The sequence below is a fragment of the Zosterops lateralis genome (assembly GCF_965231275.1).
Source record: "Zosterops lateralis genome assembly, chromosome: Z".
Lineage (NCBI taxonomy): Eukaryota > Metazoa > Chordata > Aves > Passeriformes > Zosteropidae > Zosterops > Zosterops lateralis.
In genome coordinates, this window is record NC_139800.1 from 28,307,330 (window position 1) to 28,328,891 (window position 21,562).

General features: G+C 38.4%; 1 protein-coding gene across 1 annotated transcript; it reads right to left on the minus strand.

The window, feature by feature from the left end:
* Window positions 1–699: 699 nt before the first annotated feature.
* ERMP1 (endoplasmic reticulum metallopeptidase 1) lies at window positions 700–21,336 on the minus strand (the record flags this gene model as incomplete). Its single annotated transcript, XM_083883082.1, has 15 exons — window positions 700–2,920; window positions 4,047–4,210; window positions 4,718–4,833; window positions 5,552–5,754; window positions 6,236–6,388; window positions 7,091–7,281; window positions 7,848–8,022; window positions 10,586–10,806; window positions 11,805–12,017; window positions 13,410–13,502; window positions 15,174–15,320; window positions 16,209–16,314; window positions 16,619–16,746; window positions 20,170–20,471; window positions 21,056–21,336. 15 exons carry the CDS (start codon window positions 21,334–21,336, stop codon window positions 2,756–2,758), a joined length of 2,658 nt encoding a protein of 885 aa, XP_083739208.1. The 3' UTR covers window positions 700–2,755.
* Between the last annotated feature and the right edge of the window lie 226 nt (window positions 21,337–21,562).

The following is a 21,562-nucleotide window of genomic DNA, read 5'->3' on the forward strand; positions in this document are numbered from 1 at the left end:
CTTCTACTTGACAGGCCATCTTGAAGGGATGGTGACACAGCATAAGGATGCACTAGATTGCATAACCAAAATACGTAGAGGCCTCCTTTGCTTAAATTGATAAAATGCTTAGTACTCAGCTTCAGAAATATGTATTTTAAGAGGATATTATAGACTCTCAAAGCCATCAAAATGAGGGAAAAACAGAAGAAGGCAATATAGAAAATGTTGTGGATGTAAATTGTTTCAAATGAGCATAACATAATTCTAAACAACTGTTTACTGCCTCCTATGCCCTTGTATTTTAAAAGTTACCAGCTGCTTGCATTTTATACACTTCAAAGAGTAAATCACACAATGCTTTTTTAGGAGAAATAGTAACCCACCGTAGCAGAAGACTCATCTGCTTGTACTTGAATAGGGAAGCAGACGGACACAAACAGCAAATTTTTCTGGTTTTTTGTCTTAGATCAACAATAAATCTCGAGATCTCAACCATCAATTTTGCAAAGAATACTTAGCGTGGCTACCAGTGACTCCTCTGTATCACAATTATTTCAAAAAACACACTCCTCTCCAGGAAACCAGCCAGATCTCCCATTTTAGCTTTTTTACATTCTTTGGCCAAGCTTATCTTCTACACAGCTCTAACACGAGCTGTCTAACCCAGCACCTCTTAGCAGTTTTTCAAGTAAAATAAGCTCAAGTAAAACATTACTGCAATGAATGAAAACAACTCAAATATATAGCCTTTAATCACGCTAAAAATCAAGTGTCACCAATCAAAGTTTTGCTTTTATTTACAAAGACAGAAATTTGCAACAAACCAGACATACCTCATAATTAAATTATTTAACAAGGATTAAATCCTGAGATAGCAGAAGTTATTGCTTCACTTAAAGTTTCAGAAATTGCCAACAGGCTTTTTTATATTTTTGACTCCCAGTATGAATTCTTCACAGAGCACTTTCAAAGCTTTAAATCAGAGGCAAAACACAAAGATCCAAACTGAGGAAGATGGTAAGTATCAGTGCAGCTTTAGTTAACTAGCTGTGCATCAGCTAGAGTACAGTACAGCACATCTGCTGAGATTCAAGACACAGGAGTTTTAGTTCATAACTGATTTTCAAATCACTAACAGCACTTTTAAATAATATAGGGATTGTACTTTCAAATCAGATACAATCAAGTGATGATGATTAATGCACATTAATATATTAACCCACAAGTTTTAAAATACTGATGGCCAGTTCATTATGATTACAGTAATTAAACCTCTTACCCTAGTCCATGAGTGAGTTGACAATCTTTGTTAACATCCCTTGCAACCAATGACACTGGTTCTTTCCACTATTACACACAACTACAGAACAGCTCGAAGGAAAAATACCTGACTGGAGAGTTGTTACCCATCACACAAATTAACTGTCACACAATTTTCTTTCATGTGCTCTGGAAACTTGCCAGTACTAGCATGTTTCTACTCAAAATGATGATGCCTGCACAAAATCTGCTCTGCATGACATTAGGCAATACTCATGAGATTAAAAACACTTAGATTTGTAGCATAGTATTGCTATAGCCAAATGTTTTATATATAATTTGGAAAAAACCATTAAGTTTCTTCAGATAATGCCAAGTTCTTAGAAATTCAGAAATTACCCTTAACTATTAACCACTGCACTAAAAAACCCCCAAAACCCGGTAAGTATAAAAAAAGAGGTCACTAGCTTCAGATTTCAAAGCTTGTCAATTAAAATTGGAAGATTCTCTGAAACACAGCCATTTATAAAATCCATCTGATGAAAATAAAGTAAGAGCAATCCAGAATAATAGACATCTTTTCAAGATTACTCCTTTAGGTATTTTTCCATATGGAAAGGTAAGCTTATTTTAAGAAACAGTAAAACGTATTAGCAAGTGCAATACAGACACACTACCAAAATTTTCCCCTGAGGAGATACCAAAGTTAGCCAATTCTAATAAATTAGAAGGTAACTTAAAATTTAGATAGATTAATTATGAGACATTCACTTAAAGGAGTGCAGACTTGGCACTCTTACATATGAGAGAGCAAGTCACATGCTCATATGCTGATAGTGAAAGATCCCAACAGGAACAAAACCACAATATGGTAGCTAGGTGGAGCTTAGCCAGTCGTACTGTATACCAAAAGGACAGGAAAAGGATTTTTTAACATACAATTTGGATAAACAATTACCACATCTCATCATAATATTCCTTTCTCTGCACTCTGCATTTGCCAAGGACTCAATGTAACCTACGTAAGTACCACAGCTTTCAGGGACTTCATCCAGTGACAAAAGTAATGCTCAGGACTTTGCCACCTCTGCCCTGCTCCCACAGGAACAAACACCTAGTTGGAGATCGGACTTGAACAGGACGGACAGCCATGGTAGGTGATACTCCATGTACCAGTGAAGTACAATTTTACATAACATCAAAATAACGCCATGAAGCCCTTCCATCTACAATTGCCACCATTTATTATGCTAATATTACCTTGTCAAGTGCAGTTTTTATTTTAAGAAACCCACTTAAGTGGAAGAGCCAAGGTGAACTGCATTTCAGAAAAGTATCATTATATCCCCAAGACAGCAGTAGACTTTAAACAGTCAAACTGCCAAAGAAACACCATTTGCTGAAGTATTTTAAATTCTTGCTGAAGTCTCTGGCAAGTTGTTAGAAAGCTCTTGCCACAAGGGCATTCTATATCAGAGATAACCCTATCAGTCCTGCAGCATTGCTGTAAAAATTAAAAGACAAAAAGGTCATAAGTACAGGACCAGCCAGAAGAAAATGTCCAGTTTGGAAACCTCTCCAGTAAGGCATAGAGTTGAGGTGACTTTTGATCTTCCCCAAAAAAGTAATGTGCTGCTATGGCGAGGGAGACTATTCCATCAGAATGCTTTTCTGGGGCCTGAAAGTGAGAAGAGGACAACACAGTCTTTATGATTGTTCATGACTTTTCAACATGAGATAAATTCAGACACACTTCTCTACAGACAATACCAATGCAACAAAATCCATCCTACAGTTCTTTGTCCTCTATGTTAAAACACTTCCTATCTTCAACGTATCATCTGATTACATGACAAGTTCAATTTGAAATGAACTGGCAACCAGATGTTTTGCCTCTGATGTGTTACACATCTTCTACATGCTCCAACTTCAAAGTTTGTATCTGTCTGTTTTGCTGACAAATCAAGATATGGACTCCAACACATTATTTAAACTTATCCTTCTACAGCAAATCCTGAGGATACACAGCCCCTTCTGCCTAGCTTTGCCTCTAACATGCTTGCAAGGCTTGTCACACTTGAGACTCCAGCCTAGCTTATCGAGTACTCTTTGAGGATTATTTGTGTTTAGACTGCCTGGTGCAGGAAGGAAAAAGGGACTTTCTGAACTTTCAAAGATACTTATAGGAATTACTCAAAGGATAAGACACTGTTAAACCTATAGTAAAAACATACAGGTCTGCAAAAAATTATTCGTTTGCAAGTTAGAAGAGTTTGGAGGCAGGTCATAAATCCCGCTGAAACAGCAAGGCTGGAAGCTTTGCCTCCAGCTGAAAATAATGTAAAAGATAATTTAGAAAACAAAGCTTTAACAACTCTCTTCAGCTTCAAGACAAGTAAATTTTCCACCAAGGACACTGTATTTTCCCAAAACCAAGCAAACAAGAGAAGAGAAAGGGAAAGAGAACTACTCATAATACTAAAAATCATCCCTGAAATAACAGTAGTAAAGATAAAACTTCAAGTACTCTAAGGTTAAGATTGAAGAACTCAAAGTTTATGATCAAAGACCACAGAGACAAGAAAAATATTTTTCCCTTGGCTCGCTGGCAGAAACTCATGGAAAATACAGGAGAGCTGATCTATATATAAAGCTGACATATTAAAAGAGGAATACTAGAGTTAAGATGTACCAAATAAAGGAAGGCTTTAGGAAATTACTGTGACATTTTTCACATAGGAATGCAGCCATGGTGGGAAGAGGGCGGACCAAGGCATCGCCTTTTTCCCAGCAGTGCCACTCACCGTCAGTTCCACCCAGAAGTGCCAGGGAGCCGCGTGCAGCCCGCGGGAGTAGAACACAAAGTAGTCTCCCCCCAGGCTGGGCACCGGCACTCCATCCCCAAGGGACCAGCGGGACAGCGCCGACCCCACGTGCGGCCGCACGTACAGGGACATGTGGCTCGGGCCTGTGGGGACAGAGATGCGTGTCCACATGTAGCAAAGGGCAGAGGCAGAATAACCACTTCCTTTCCCAGAGAACAGCACGTCATCCTTGAACTACCATTCATGTCTTCCAAAGCATGATAGAAATATCTTATGCTTCAATTTTTCCCAAGCACTGGGGTGAGATGATGATGTAACAGAGGAATACAGGACAATTTATGATAATAAATATAACATAGTCTTATATATACTAACATATAAAATGCTACAAGATCCAGTTTAGCAAGGATCTGCTGTAAAACAATCAACACTTACTCAAGACAGACAAGATTATCAATCCCAGAAATAAGAACTGCAAGACACCATTCAGCTTCTAGTGTGCTATGAAATGGAATTAATTCACGCTTATCTCAGAAAGCTCACTATCTTGTAAATGGCACTAGAACATGCAGTACAGGAGTCAAAGCCTGATTTATTATGGGCATAAAATAAACACAAATCATAAACCAGAAGCTTCTTCAGTCACTCACCAGATACTTCAAAGTTTAACCTCACAGCGTTCCGGGGCATCAGCTTCTTGGACAGAAGTTTAAAGTGAATGGGGCTTCTTGGCAAAATTTCTGGAGCAGGAAGGTACCAGTTTTTCCTGTGGAGGAAAAAAAGTTTCAAGTTATTCTCAATGGAACACCCTGAGGTACTACACATCAGAAGACAAGAAGTTTCTCTGTAGTACAGCTGACTGTGCTGCCATTACATGAAATACTCAAAAGGTGTCAATTCTAGCAAAAGGCAGGTAAAACCAGCTTGTGGCCAGACAAACATTTAAAGGACATATTAATAGAAAAATAGTCATCAGTGTATGAATTCGTTACCTTCATCTGCTCTAAATCATAAAACAAATTAATACTTTCACCCTCAAAGAGCTAAACTTTTGCTCTCAAGATTCCTGAGGTGAGAGAAATAGCCACAGCACTGGTTTCCTTCTGTGGAAACCTGCTACTCTAGACATCCCCTGCTGCCAGCTGCAGTGGAGGAAGGGAAGAAGGGAGGAGACATATATCCTACTACTCTGAACTGCCCTTTAGGAGCACCCCCCCCACCCCTCACGTTTTTCTCCACTGTGCTTACATCTATTTTCCACACATCAACTTCTACAGCTCCTGCAGGAGGACCCATAAATCTCTTGCAGAGACTGTGACAGAACACACAGAATCTAGGAAGACACTTGTCTTCTGAAGAGGAAGGATTATTTACTTTTAGACCAGGATTATTCTTAGTTTTTCTTCCCTTATGTAAGTGAAATTGCATAAACAATCCCTGTACTTTGCAGGAAAGTGCTGAAGTTAAGCAGAGTTCACACAAACCGGAACATGAAATGCACTGGCAGAATCCAAGGAAGGCCACAGAAGGGAGCCTGCTCCTCACATGGAGTTCTAATGGTGTCATTGATTTCAGGTACATGGGGAGTTATGTGAGATATTCCGTTATAATCAAATCCATTAATCCATATACCAGAGTCACTTTTAGCCACTTTTCCATCTAGATCATGAAATCTTCTGCTTGTGTGCTAAAAGAAAAAGAAAACAACAGAAAGATAATGGAGCCTCTGGAGTTTCCAAGAGTCAGAGGTGATTCTGAAATAACCTGCATGTGAATCCTTAAGGTCTACTGCATTTTCAGTACACCTTTCAGCACTGAACATGTATCTGAGTATTCATGAATATAAATGCAAGAATTACGCAGACAAGAAACATACCATAAAAACACAATCAGAAGACGATGGTAGGTTTTAGCCCACCTCAAACCACACTCACTTTTTAATTTACCATTGCTTACACAATTTGCCCACTTAAAACCCCCTAAAATACCCTGCTCTTCTGACACAGAGGAACTGAACACTGAGAGTGAACAAGGAAAACAGGAGCAATTGTTTCAAATCCAGGAATAATCATTAGAGTTTTTAAACCAAGAAAGAAAGGGAATATTAAGCCTTGAAAAAACCAAACATATTTGCAACCAAAAGAGGCAATACAACATGCTTTTCTTACCTGGAGAAAGACTCGCTTAGGCTTTGGATTAGCTGCATCAGAACTGTAAGGAAAGAAGATTCCACTACAAACGAGAATCAGAGTGACTACAAACACAGTAGTTAAAGTTACTAGTGTCGTTTTTGTACTTTTGACAAGGTAAATGAAGTTAATCTAGAGAATAAAAAAACAGTCCAGTTATAAAACTGCAACACTTAGATATAAGACACTATTTGTATAATTCTAAAATTCAATTATGAAAATGAGGGTACATTAAAAAGATGTAACTGCAAGTACTACCTCATACAAGACACTTCTTTTTAATCCCAATATTTAAAACTAGGATTTTAAAGATGATTTCTTTTATAAAAAAGGAAAAAAGTGAATACTCCCTGGAACTTTCAAAACTTTCCCGTTGTTTTGAAACAACTTCCAACAAAACAAAAAACAGACCCCCGCCCAAAAAAAACCAAAACAAAAAACCCCCAACAACAACAGCAAAACAACAGAATTTTTCCAGATTCTATGGCAGCAGGAAAACCCCACAAATCTGAATTCTGAGTACTCTTTTTTAAGTTTGTATATGTACTGTTCAGTCATATATTACACCTAAAATGAATCTCTGCTTGAAATTCAACATTACATATTTTACATCAGTCTTTACTACATCATCACAGAGCAATAAAAGCTCTGTTTCAATGACCTTTCTTTGACTAACACAAACCACTGAATCTTTGACACATGTTCTAGAACTTTCTTGTAACATTTAAGATACTGTCAAATTATCACTATCTTCCAGTATTAATTAAAAACCCATCTTTCTAAACTACAGAGAAAGTTTAAGGGATAAAACCAACATTTACAAATTCTACTTACAAAATAGGAAGACAGGATCATAGTGAAGATCACAATAAATCCTGCCAATACCATATCTGGTGGAATTTCTGAACCACTTCGTCCCATGACAGGTGTAAACATTTCAAACACAGTCCAACTAAGATACAGCATATACAGATAGGGAAAAAACATCCCCAGCATGTACATCACAATAAACTTTATTGTGGCACCTATACAGAACAGTAAAAAACGAAAGACAAAAAAGCAAAAGCTTAAAAGGACATAAACATACAGTGTTACTGATATATCCACAAGGATATACTGCTGCAAGGCCAAATACATAGTACTGGTCCTCATCCCTGACATGAATGCGGAAAGTTGATCTCATTTTGCACAGTCAATACCAGTATAATTTTCAAAATCGTCACAAAATTATTCTTGTATTACAAAAAAAAAAAAAAATCACAATATTTTTATGGGTCTTTACTGTCAAAGGTTTTTATGAACCTTTACAATCAAAATTCTGATTACTTATTACTTATTAATTACTTACTTATTACTTATTAATATACTCAGATATACTGTTCCTTTAGCCTGAGACATGGGATGTTTTTCAGTGTATTTTTTAAAGCTTCTCACACTTGAAAACTGTCTTTAATCCAAGAACACTTTTTCATTACAAAAATGTGACTTAATTAATTTGACTACTCAAAGTCAATGTTTGGCATTTCTTTTGCTTAAATAAGAGTAGGAGTACAAGTTTCGAAACACAATTTCTGCCCCTCAAAACTCATACCTTTTTGGCTGAATTCCTTGTGGATCAACAGTTTAGTGAGTAAAGGAAAGGCTACCCATAATGTACAAATGAATGCTGAACAAAGGCCCATCTGAGTCATCACAGCCAATACTATTGACCAAATCATCAGTGAGGCATCAAAAAAAACATCTCCCAGGTGCTGCTCATTCACATTCTGTAACAAAAAGAAGTAAATACATTTCATTACTGTGCAGATTCCATAGATCCCATCTCATGAGAACACACAGAAAAATCCATATTCCTTGTATATAATTATTTATAATATTTATAATTATTATGTAGGCAAAACAATTTTGACAAGCATCATCTCACCATCCTCTTACTGTACACAATTATCCATGACAGTGTAATTTTTTCATTAGTTTTCTAAATCTGCTGACATAACTTGAGAAAGAGATTACATAAGCTGGGGAAGAAGCGGGAAAGGAATGTACAAATCACAATACAAAAGAATACACAAGGCTAGTGTTTTAGGCAAAGAGGGCCTTTTTAAAAAAAATGTAACACAGCATATTAAAAATTATGTAATACTTATGGGGAAAAAATTATCTGGACCCCCTGAGAATGTAAACTTGTTTTTAAACAGCTGTTAACAAACTTCTTATACAAGCACTGTTATTAGTGCACAAATATTATACTGGTGCCTTTTTATGTCATGCCACAAGCCGTCACTTCATAAGTCTGCTTACTAAAATATGTTACTTTTTTAAATAAAACACATCATAGGTGAGACAACATCAGATTTTTTTGGAGGGGGGGGGGAGAAATTCAACCATCAAAAATGTGATTTGCTTTGGTTTTGGGGGTTTTTTTTAAGTTACATGGGCAATGCTGCAGTGTTTTCAGTGCACAATTCCTAACTGCAAATCCTGCTGATAGCAAGAAGGACTGCTTGCATGAACAATGGTTATCAGAAAGCACCTACTTCAGCTTCGGGGTGAGAAGGAAAAACAGGAGGAGAGTGAAGAAACCTACAAGCTGCCAAACCAATTCAAAACATAAAGCTTACCAACTCATAAGTTGAGCCATGAACTGCCACTGCCTCTGATAGCCAAGAAAGAGATTGGTTTCCAAAATTTTTATGCAACTTTTAAGTCAAATCCAAGTTACAGAAGCAACATTAACTGTACAGTGTGGTGCAAGCTACAGCATGCAATGCTTCTGATTTTCAGATGGTTGATCTGATGATTAGGCAATTGTTAGGCATGAAATAGATCCAGAGCCTGAAATGTCTCAACAGCTAATGAAAGTATCAGCCAGCTCATCCAGAAGACTGAAAAACAGTAACATTGCATCTATTTTATGGCTCATCTTTTCCACAAAGGGAAAACACCAAATACACGTATTTGGTAACACACATGTACCAGTTAACATTCCCTTCTCCTCTCAGAACTTCTCATACAATCAAATGGCATGAAGTTCATAAAACTTTTTCAAACATCTGTATTTGGACAGCAACTAAGGCTTTCTAAATTCCCTTGTCCAAAACTCAGCCAAATGGCTGAGATGGTAAGTAACAGCAAGCTGAACTACTAAATAATACTGCACCTAAAACATAAATCTAGCAGGCCTGAGTAGCCAACTTCTGCCCTGGAAGAGTGTCATCTATCAGGTAACTCAAGACTATTTCTATTTAACACAAAACCATATGGGACTGTTACCATCTATAATTATGAAATTATTACACAAGTTAAATCACACTGGTTAGTCCATAAAAAAGAATCCTAAGCAAAACAGATAGACAGACAGTAATCATGAAGAATGACTGTCACTGGAAATGTAACACACACCAAATCCTTACTGAGCCTTGCAGAGGCCTAAATGACTTTTACCTACCACAGAGAAAAACACAGACAACCAAGAGCTCTGTTCCATCTCCAGCTCTCAAAACAACTATAAATCAGAATAATCACAGACAGGTTGGAAAATACCTTTGAAATCATTTGATCTAAGCCTTGCACTGCCAAGGCCATTGATAAACCATGTCCCTAAGTGCTACATCTAGAAATTTTTTAAATACTTCTGGTGACCAAATCCCTTCCCTAGGCAGTCTGTTTCAGAGCTTGATAATCCTTTCCATTAAGAAATGTCTCTTAATATTTGATCTAAACCTTCCCTGGCATAACTTGACATGTCCTTTTTTCCTGTTGCTGGTTGCCTGGGAGAAGAGACCAAACCTGCGGACATGCTCTGGAACCAAAATGTCCTTGTTGTACTGAAGGGCCCAGAACAGAACACAGGATTTGATGTATGTTACACCAGTGCTGAGTACAGGGAACAATCCCTGCCCTGGTCCTGCTGGCCACACTCTTGCTGGTACAGGCCAGGTGCCATTGGCCTTCTTGGCCACCTGGGCACACCCTGGCTCGTGTTCAGTCACTGTCACAGCACCCCCAGGTCCTTGTCCTGTGGGCAGCCTTCCAGCCACTCTGCCCCAGCCTGTGGCACTGCCTGGGGTTGTTGTGACTTAAGTCACAAAGGCTCCTGCCTTTTTTCTGAAACATCTCCTAAAGGTCAAAGCTGCCTTAAATCACATAGCTCTTACCTCTCTGATTTAGCAGAACAATCGCTATGTTTAGATGAAGCAATTTTTTTTACAGCAACATTTTAAATACTGAAAACCTTTTGCTTTTCTTTTTTAACCAGCTCAAAAAGCAGGTGTCCCATAGATTAAACACTTCATTGCCCTTCTACAATAACAACAAAGTCTTGCCTACCTTGTAGAAGAACTTCTTGGCTAGCATGTGCACAAGAATGAGCTTAGCTGCAGCTGCAGTGCCATAGAGAGACACAGAAACATAGAAGTGGGTGTACCAAGAAAGAGCCCGTCCAATGATGGAGACAAACACTGCCACCATGAGGACTGCTACCAGTGTGCACACCCAGCTCATTAGGGTTAAGCTGAATGCAGTCAGTAACTTCTTCAGGTTATGAACAGCTACGAAGAAGAAAAAAGAAATTTTGTTCAACACTTGTGTATTTTACTGCAGACTATCATCAGAATTTTAATTACCCCATGGTGTAACTACTTTAATGACCAAAATAAAGGGGTCCCCTGTGAAGATACCTTAACAGCATAGTTTGCATCACTTAACACATCTTTGCATGTCTATTTGCACACATTCCTGCTGCAAGGTTTATGCTCAGAATACTGGTATAGTTTGCAGATTACCGCTTTCTTAATTACAAAAATTTTACCAGAATATCAGTGGAGCCATGGTTCCACTTTTAAGTATACAAAAGAACCCAGCAAGAAACCCAACAAAAAACAACAACAAAAACTCCCTCCCAAAAAACACAAAACCAGACCAACAAAGCACCAAAAACATCCCCAAGCCCCCTTCTCATTCCCCTCAAAAAACCCAACAACAACAAAAAAATTAAGTTGTTTATCTTGTAACATTTTCTTACTCCAAAAATGTTTTCTCTCTTTTGAGAAGGAGATGTATTTTCTTAAGCCTTTTAAACAGGCATGTTTGTACATACACTGAGAAGGTCTAACTAGATTTAAGTTGATTTGTATCCTCTATTAAGCTTTGCTGTCATTTTCCCTGTTTCTTTTCTTACTTGGCCCTGTCTATAGATAGGTGTTGAAGAAACACAGTTCTGACACCATATTTGAATTAACAAAATAAAAAAATAATATGGATTAAATTTTAATTTTAATGAAATGGTAAGAGACAAAATCATAATTCATAAATGCTAGACATCTTAGGTCTATCATATTCTTTCACCATCATAAGTATTCAGATGCAAAATTTAAACACAAAGCAACTCTTGTGGCATGCTGCACACCTAAAATTTATTTCTGAAGTTCAACTAACCAGATGCTGTGATGCCCTGAACATTTTCGACATATACTTTTGCATCTAGTAATTGCTATTTGTTGAAGTCATGCAATTAAAAATAACAAAACCAAAAACCACCTACACTTACCTCTGGGTTTTGGCTGTAATACTTTTTTGCTTAAATAAAAAAAAGCAATTGCTACTGTAATATAGTTCATAATTGTGCCAACACGAGCAGGATAAGCCAGGACAAATAAACCAAGTATATCAAAGAACACAACATTTCCATGTCGATACTCAAAAGATTTAGCCAACTTTTCTGATGTAGCTAGGTATTTTAGGACAGCTAGAATATTGTCACCTATTAAAAGAGCAGATACACAATACGATTATATTAAGGTTGATAAACTACCACACAGCATTTTTTTAATATAACCATTCTGAAAAATGGTATAGAAATAACAAAGACATGAATACACAAATGATTATTCTCAAACTGGTATTAGACAGTACACACAGAATAGTATTTTCATTAGTTATTCTATCCAGCCATCAAAATAAATATACTTGGAAAGTCTCATGACTTGGATATAAGGCAGCGAAGGCAATAATCAGGCTTTCAGCCCATAAACTCTTCACTTCTGATATTTAGCGCTGGACTTGAAGGCTAACCCACAGAAGAGTTTATAATTCCCTGATCTTCCTCCTCTCCTCCTTACCACTAAGTGACCTGTCCAGGTTTCCATGACTATGAATCACCTGCCTTTCTTTCCCTACATGATTGTAAAGACAAGGCCACTATTTTTCTTTGTGGCACCAATCACCTCCAGGCACCAATCACCTTTCCCTTTCATAAAGGAAACATCCAAAACACAGGCAACCAAATGAGAATACTCATTTTCAGCTTTCATTTTGCTTTTATTAGACCATTAGAAGCACTTTCTGGCTGTAAAGTTTGTGGTTTTTTTGGTTTTTTGTTTTTTTGTTTAATCTGTGATATATTTACTGAGACAAGTTCTACATAAAATCATCATGACTACTAAAATCATCTTTCCAATAGGAATTTGAAAGTGTTACTTTCTGTCCTGCAGCTAAATTGGTGCAAGGAAGCCTTTAAAACACTTATTCACACTGGTCATCTAAATTGGCTTCTATATAAACTTGAAGAGTGAGTAGCCAAAATCCCGGAGGCATTTAGGATTATGCTGGCTTTTCCTGGGAAGTTAAAGGTCTTCGTAATTTTCTTTACTGCAGTCTGCCAAACAGCCTGCTATGAGCACAACATGTTGTAAAAAATAAATCCTGTTTATCCAGTCTGTGTGCTACCACATAAGTTTTACTGTGGTCTATTCTAATAAAAAAGCCTCTGTTGGCAGGTAAGCCTCTATGCCACCAGCCTACTCAAAAGCTCCTGATGAGAAACATAGACCAAAAATGGGACTTAGTGAGATAAAAGGAACACAGAATGCTGAACAATCAGGTATCAATGGATTGGCAATAACTTTGATTTGAAGGTGACTGTGGAATCTAATTAGTGTCACTGGATGCTGATAAAATTTATCTTCCCAAGTTGACCAAATATATTTCCTTTTTATTTAAAACACATGTATTCCGTTAATTCTTTGTTCTTGCGAACATGTACTAAATATGTAATTAAAATTATTCATTTATTATTACCACAATCTTACAGCAAAATGAAAAAGTAGCTACAATATTACTCTTTGGTAAATTACTGAATCCTTAAAATACCGACCTGCTCTCTGAATGGAATCTGTCAAAATTCTGTCTGATGTGTCATATTCTGTATGGTAAATGTAGCCATTTTCAATAAAAGCCAAATCTATTCCTACAGAAAGAGAAACAGCATTTTTAAAATCTATGCCATCCTAAAACCCAAAATCAAATATGTGAAAGCCTCCCATATACTTCACAGAAAATGCTGCTCTGCTTAGTAATCCAGTCATTATCCTTAGATATAAACAAAATAGTCCTCTTTGTAGAAAGAAAACTACCTGGACTTCCAGTGTCTTTAAAAGGGAACAGTTTTAAAACATTTTAAAGTATCTGTCCTTTTGCATGTACAAATTCCCATGCCATCTGTATGCAACTGGAGAAGCACATGAAAACACCTGATTATCTCAGCTTCAGAAAAGATGTACAAGGTGCTTGCCAAATTTACTTGCAACACTTGTCTACTTGCAATAACCGTTCTTGCTGAAAAGTAATAAAAAGCAGCACTGTGAAACTGCAGAGCACCTTCTCAAAATACCAGGTGTGCTCTTTGTACTTCTAATGTGTAAACAATTTTTCAGAGAGCCGGTCTGAAAACGGTTCATTGCAAAGTCCAAATAATTTGTTCAAACAAACAAAAGTATTTACCAAAACCCAAAGGTTATTCTGCTTCATTAGTTATACATTCAGTGGATCCCCCATTCACCTGTTCAGCTGCATATGCAAAAAACTGCTACCTGCAATCTGAATTCTCACTATTTTTGGCAAATTAAGTCTGAATTCTGAGGAACAAACCATTTTTTTAACTTAATTTTTTAAAAATTGGTTTATTAAAAAAACCCCAGAGGTCAATAAGAAATCATTTACCATCCAGGTACAATTCTGAACAAAAAAGACATTGTACAAAATCAGCTATTTTATTTTCAGAATAGAAGTGTACTGCAGAACAGTACAAAATATGCCAGAACAACTGCTTTGTACTAACAATCAATTCAAAAATATCACTTTTCTTGAAAGTGACTCCAATGACAACCTGTCCTGGACAACAAGGACTTTACAAAAGTTTATAGCCTTCTGAATCACATGTGTTCACACTGAGTGAACATTTCATATTTCTTTCTCACTGTTCATTCTCCACAGAAAAGACAGCAACCTGTAAACAGATTACCAAAATTAGACGGCTTCTGTCCTGTTCTTGATTATGGAAAAAACCAAACAAAATGAACCAAAACTCTCTGAAAACCAACAACCAAATCCCCCAAAAAACAACACCAAAAACAACACCACCAGTAAGAAATAAAACCAACCCACAACAACCAAGCAAAAACAACAACAAAAACAACAACAAAAAAACCCCAACCAAATAAAACCCAAGGGTAATGAAAATGCATTCATGACTTTGTCACTATCTCTAAAGAAGATGATTTTGGTTTATCAATTAGACACAGACATTGCATCCCTGCAAGTAGGTTACTAACATCATATACCAAAATGTTTCAAAACAGAATATTTAATAGAGTACTGTTCATTCCTGGAGTATTTTCCTGATATTCAGGAAACTTTTTTACAATGTACTTTCTTTCTGAAAAACGCCAGTCATCTAAAAACAGCCATAGCAAACTACACAACAAACTCAATCTAAAAGCTCTTTTCTTAGGAAGCGAACAGGGAAATTCCCTGCCAGTGTGAGAGACAGACCAAATTTGAGGATATTCACACAGTCAACCACAGAACAGTGTCCTTGTTATAAATATAATGTGTATTGACATGCCTTTTGATAACATACCTGGAACATTGCCAAAATCCCTGTAGATACGGAAGTCTGTATCTGCTGGGATAATGCCACTCTGAAATATTTCCTGTGCCACCACAGAGGCAAAGGGATGTTTGGCTGCTACTACATATGCTTGTACCAACCAAGGGTTCTCAGGTCCTAACAAAAGATGAGCAGAAAATGCACATCAAATATTTTTTGAACTTCAGTTAGGATATGCATCCTCATGGTAACAAATAATGCAAAGTAACCAACTGGAGATTTAGCACTGCTGCCCCACAGAGCATACAGTAAGTACAATTGTGTTGGATGAATGTCTCATACTTGAGAGAAAGAATTAGCTACACCTGGGGGAAGAAAACCAAGCCACTGTTGCTTCCTGTGTCCAGTGGTAGAGCAGTTAAGTCATGTCCCCAAAAGACCCAGCATTAACGAAGAAGTCACAACCTTTAGCCAAGCTTCCAATCCATCATGTATGTATCACACATCAATACTGCTGTTTAGATAAAAGTCTCTCCCCCTAAAGCATTCAGTGCAAGTAAACAGCTTTGATTGAACTTCAATGTACTTCAGCAGTACAAGAAAGTCCACAGCCCATCTAGGCTGGGGCACAGATCTAACCTCAGCCTACAAAACAAAGAAGATCTGCGGCTTCCGCAGCACGAAATGGAGTTCTAATGCCAACGTCTTCCTGCAAAGATTTTAAAAGAACTGCAGTGAAAAACAAATAAAACATATCAAAGTCTGAGTATTAAGATACATGCTCTATCCATGTTTTTCTCCTTTTTACCTTGATGTAAAAGGAGAAATATTCTCTAATATTCTGCCCTCCACAGGCTTCCCATCTATGAAGCAACTTCTGTGGCAGTGCTTTAGCCTGCAAGTATCTGAAGACTGAGAAAACTTAATTGTTGCACAGGACTGGGAAAAAGGCACAGAGGTTCTCTTGTCTTTCACTTATGAGTCATTTTCAATATTCCTTCAAGTTTGCATCATTTATTATCAAATTATCCTAGTGTAGAAATCGGACACAATGCAAGCTCATACCTGTTTGAAAAACAAGTTCTTTTCCTCCTACACCTGCTGCCTCCAAGTTAATAAAAGCTCTGATTGACTTGGCCCACTCATGTTGTGTAATGAAGCCATGACTAGCCTGGATGGGAAAACAAAAAAATATAGATCAAATATCTACCAGACAGACTGCATATAACTCAAGACTGCACAAGGCTGATAACACAAACAGATGCAGAAAATGCAAGTCTTCCACTTAAATTAATATAAACAATATTCTTAATTCAACTGTATCCTTCCCTTCGAAATAATACACATTTTCCTCAGAAAAGACAGGTAATTAATGAATATTTCAAGAGATTATTCACACAAGCCATATCTTTAATTTGTTAAGAGTTTTGATATGCTGCTCTGATATATAATTTATAATTCTGGCACATTCTCACCTGCAAAATATTTTCTTCTGCACCATTAAATAAGAATATGACAGCATGCTGTAGGGACTCTGATGATTTTGAAAGTGTGTTAAGTATTTCAAGCATCACTGCACAGCTAACAGCATCATCACTGGCACCTTAAAATAATCAGCAAAATAATAAGGTTTACAATAAACGCACCAATTTGCAACAAAGACAAGAGAGGAAAAATGGTTTATGCTATTTCAGTCACTTAATATAACTGCAGTACAATTGTATTAAGCTTTAGTATACTTTCTGGTACTGCTTATACCCTCTAATCTGTACTAGCTGAAAGCAACAGCTGAGATAAAAATTATGTTCAGAAGCTGAGCAAGCGAATTACAAAACATCAGATCCAGTGCTACTGTTCAAGAAAAGCAACTGTTCAAGCACTACTGTTCAAGACTAATCAGGTTACTAGGAAAGAAATGTGGTCATTATCTACTTTCCTAAATACAACATTAATAAATAAGGACATAATTTTCATTGACAGCACTCTCAAATTTAAAAAAATAAACATTCCCACACAAGTCACCCTAAAGCATTCTACACTGTTACAACACACTCAATTAGATGGACAAAACCTCAAAGTAACACAAACCTAAGACTGCAAAACGAAGCTAAGGAAATATCAGAATTCACACCTTTAAAAGCCTCCGTAAGGTATACATTATAATAAAAGATTTTCATGATCAGATGCTTTTCCCCACTCTTCTTTCTTTGCAGAATCCCCTTTCACTCTAATCTCTGTTCTCTCTGAGTTTCTCATCCAGCACTACAATCTCACACCTCCCATGCCCCACTGGTTTTTTTATCTTGACTAGGCATCCATGTTTTAGTCAAGGTCTCCCACTTTCCTCACTTTGGTGCAAGCTGTAGCACCTCTCTATCCCGCTCTGACAAATAAAATTTGGGAGAAAACAGAAATTTAAACCTCACTCCTTTGGGCCTGGGTTGCACACATGTTGCTGACATGCACTGAGATACTGACAAAGGTGTGGTCAGGCATGATACCTAGGCACACTTGTAAGCTGCTCAAAATGTTCAATTTACACACAAAAGAAAAAAAAGAGCAGCTTTTCCAAAGGCAAAACTTAAGAAGTATCTGCCACGAAAAGGACACATTCCTAATAGAAACATAAATCTTAGTCTAGATTTAGCTTTAGTTTGTTGCACGGAATAAATAAATTTGAAATCTTTCCAATACACCATTCTCTACCCAATTTCTCAGAAATTATGGTTGTGTTCTGACAAAAGCTTTCCATAGATGACTACCCAAATACCTGATTTAAAGCCCTGACTGTCACAGTTTTCCACTAATTTCTGTGGAAATTAGTGGAAACCTGCAAATATCACAGAATATTCTGAGTTGGAAGGGACCTTAATTGCTACCCAAATTTATCAGGAATCTGCTCTTAGCCACACTGAGTTATTCAAAATGCTGTACTGAAAACTCAGAAGATGTATATAGTTTACAGTGAAGTTAGTAATTTACCTGCCTTGCTGTGAGATTAAGAAAAATAAAAGTTATTGACTTTAAGAGCCATACAGATTTACATCTGATAAAAGCAGCCATGTTGCCATAGACCATTACACAAACTTGCAGAGAAAATATACCCCAAAACCTCATGCACAACAAAACTGACAGGAGGTTGTAACAGATTTTACAGCAGGTATCAGTAACCTAAGAAAACCACATTATGTCTGCAATGATAATTTCAAGGATGTTTTCGCCATTGAGTTTATCAGAAAAGAATCAAACAGACCACCTAAACTGAAGAGTAGTAGAATCATAACAAGAGACATGTTTTAGGACTTTACAGTTTATGTTTTTTCCTTCACAAGGAACACAAGCCTTCTAAAATTAATGATTTACTGAGATTTACTTCATTTGTACATATATACTTTTTGTATATATAAGCACCACAAGCAGATTATATTTTATTATCTGATTTGCAAATGTATTACTTGCTGATTTTTGAGTCATGCTGATTCTGGTTAAAAGCTCACCTTTTTGGTAATGAAAAAAAAACGCTGTAAGCCAACAGCTAAAGGAAATACAGGAAAGGAGAGAATAAAAGGTTCTTGCTTAGGTAATGTGCAAGTGGCATACTAAGAAAACAAAAAGCAGAGCAGCTCCTTGCTGCTATAAACAGCTAGGCTGCTTGGTGATTAACAACAAGCCACAGGCTGATTTCTAGCTCCTCTGCAGATTTCTGTAAAATCCTATACAAACCACTCTGATATTTTTGGCATTTCTGTGCAAGGTTGGTGAAATATTTTAGTGTCTGAGTAACTGTAAAGAAAATAACTAATGTAAACATAATCCTCTTTTATAATCCACAGAAATGGGCACACAATTTACATAAGACATCAATTTTAAAACAATTTTTAATTATCATGGTACTATGCTTGCGAAATATTCTAAGTCTAGGTAGACATATATAGACTCTCCATACAGTAATTAGCATCTCTGCAGTTCCTCAATCACAGAGCATAGTAATCATGCATCTATTAAGCTTAATTTAGAAACTCACATTGTACAAATATGATTGAGGAGAAAGAGAAGTTCTGTATACTATTTATGGGCAGAGAAAAGGTAGAAGGAGTCCAGCAGAAGCTTTATTTCTTTAGCTAACACTCAGCTGTTTCCTAAATAATGAAGACTAGTCATACGTGCTAAAGAACAGAAGGTTCACCACCCAAAAAATAAAATATTGCGTGGGATGTAAATGAAGAAACTCCAGTAAAAGCTGCACCGTTGGTGAGTGCCACTTGTGGGTGTTTCTCAACTGTAGTAACAGGCATACATCTGTGGCTGCGTGTTACAACAAATTTTGTGTTTCAGATCCATACCTTCCTGTATTTGTTAAACTCACAAATTTACAAAATAGTTTACACCGTTGCTGCACTAACAATTCAACAAGATTACACTTCAAAAATATAGAGGAACAAGAGTAACAGAGTACACAACAGTGACAGTCAAACTAACAGTAAAAGATATACACACACTGCCAAGGCAAAGAACGCCAGCGTTTGATCACTACAGTCTTTTGAGACAGAAGCCTTGAATGTGGAAAGAAAAAAACCTGGCATATCTTAAGCATATCAGAATAAAAATCTGAGATACCAGCAAAGGAGGGCAAGCCAGACTCATTAGTAGAGGTGGGCAAAGCCTCTGGCACAAAGCATCCCGTGAAAGGAAAACAAGGATTAAATCAGTACAGAAGTATGAAAAGACCTGGACAACGGGTGGAAACAGTACATGAACTACATGCATAAGCAGTGAACTATAAGAAGGGCAGATATAATCAAACTTTCCAGAATCTAAATAAGCATCTGTAAATTGCTGCCTACCAGAAAGTGAGAGTAAAATCCTGAGTTTAACAGGATCAACTTGTCAGTCTAAACAATGAATTTCACTGAGACCCAGCTGACTAGTTGACATATGCATTATTCTAACACGGCTACTTGGTAGGAGAAATCCATGACGCAGCTCACGTAACACACAGAAACATGGAACAAACACACGGACCTACCCGGGGTATTTGGTACGGAATCAAAGTGACAATTGGATAACACTGCATGCTCAGCTCCATTGCGAGGCTCCAGCTTCACTACCACATTGGTTATGTTTGCATAGTAACTAGTAAAGCCTCCTAAAAAGTCAATGCTGAAGGAACCCGTGGGCCTCTGTATGTCTACAGATATCTTGTGAGCATCCGTGCTTTCTTTTTCTATTCTCCTAATTTGTTCTAAGAGGTAGTTAACCGCAAAAACTTCATTTTCTGGACTTCCAACTGTTCTGGGCCCAATTGCTGTAATGTTGTCAAGATATCCCCTGTAAGACATAAATTAACACTTCAGCATTAATACATCCAACATTTAGTATGTAACTTTTCTACAACTGTAACGTTTTTGTACATGGTTCTATTTCAAAACTCAAGGTAAGCAGAAGAGGCTAAAGCCAGTTAGATGGTAGCTCGTAATGGGCATACAGGAAGATCTTTACCCAGGACTCCTTATCTTAACTACCTGGATATTAAGCCGTTGTACCGGTTTTCTGATCTGAACATATAATTCAAAAAGAAACATAAGGGTGAAGGAAGATTTTACCTTCAGCGAGGTTCTGTACACGCACACACGCCCTTTTCTGAATGGCTCAAAAATGACACTTTTATCAAGACATGCACCTGACGCTAACACTCTAAAACTGAAATTACTGTGATAGTTTTAGTCTTCCCGTCGCCTCGGTAACACAACAACTAAAAATTTGCAAAGAAGCTCCCCGAGCCACCGAGCACTACACGACACTACCACAACTTTCACTGCGGGGGAGGCGCCGACATCAGCTCCGAGCTCTCGCCAGGGCAGAGCACGACACGAACCCCGCAGGGTGGCCCCCCCGCCCCGGCCCCGCCGTACCTGGCCCGGGCGGCGCTGAACTCGAGGGGCCCGGCGCGGGCGGGCCAGCGGCCCAGCAGCTGCCGGTGCGACACCTGCGCCAGCGCCCGCAGCCCCAGCAGGTACAGCAGCACCAGCGGCGCGCCCCGCGCCTCGGGCAGCGGCAGCAGCGGCCGCCGCCCGCCCCGCTTCTTCCCGCCCGCCCCGCGGTCGCCGTCCTCCCGCGGCGGGGGCTGGCGGCGGTCGCGCTGCGCGGCGGTGGCGCGGAGCCGCCACTCGCCCGTGTCTCCGCCGCGCTCCATGGCCGCCCCGGCCCTCCGCCCGGCCCTCCGCGCAGCCGCAGTGCGGGCACGGGTCTGAGCGCGGCCCGCCCCGCCCCGCCCGCCGCTCACGAGGCCCCGCAGAGCTCGGGCGGCGCCGCCTCCGCCGCGCCGGGAGGGGCCCGGGCGGGTCGGGGGAGCGGCGGGTCACCGGGCCCAGCCTTCCTGCCCGAGCGGGGCAGCCCCGGAGCACAGGGCACAGGATTTG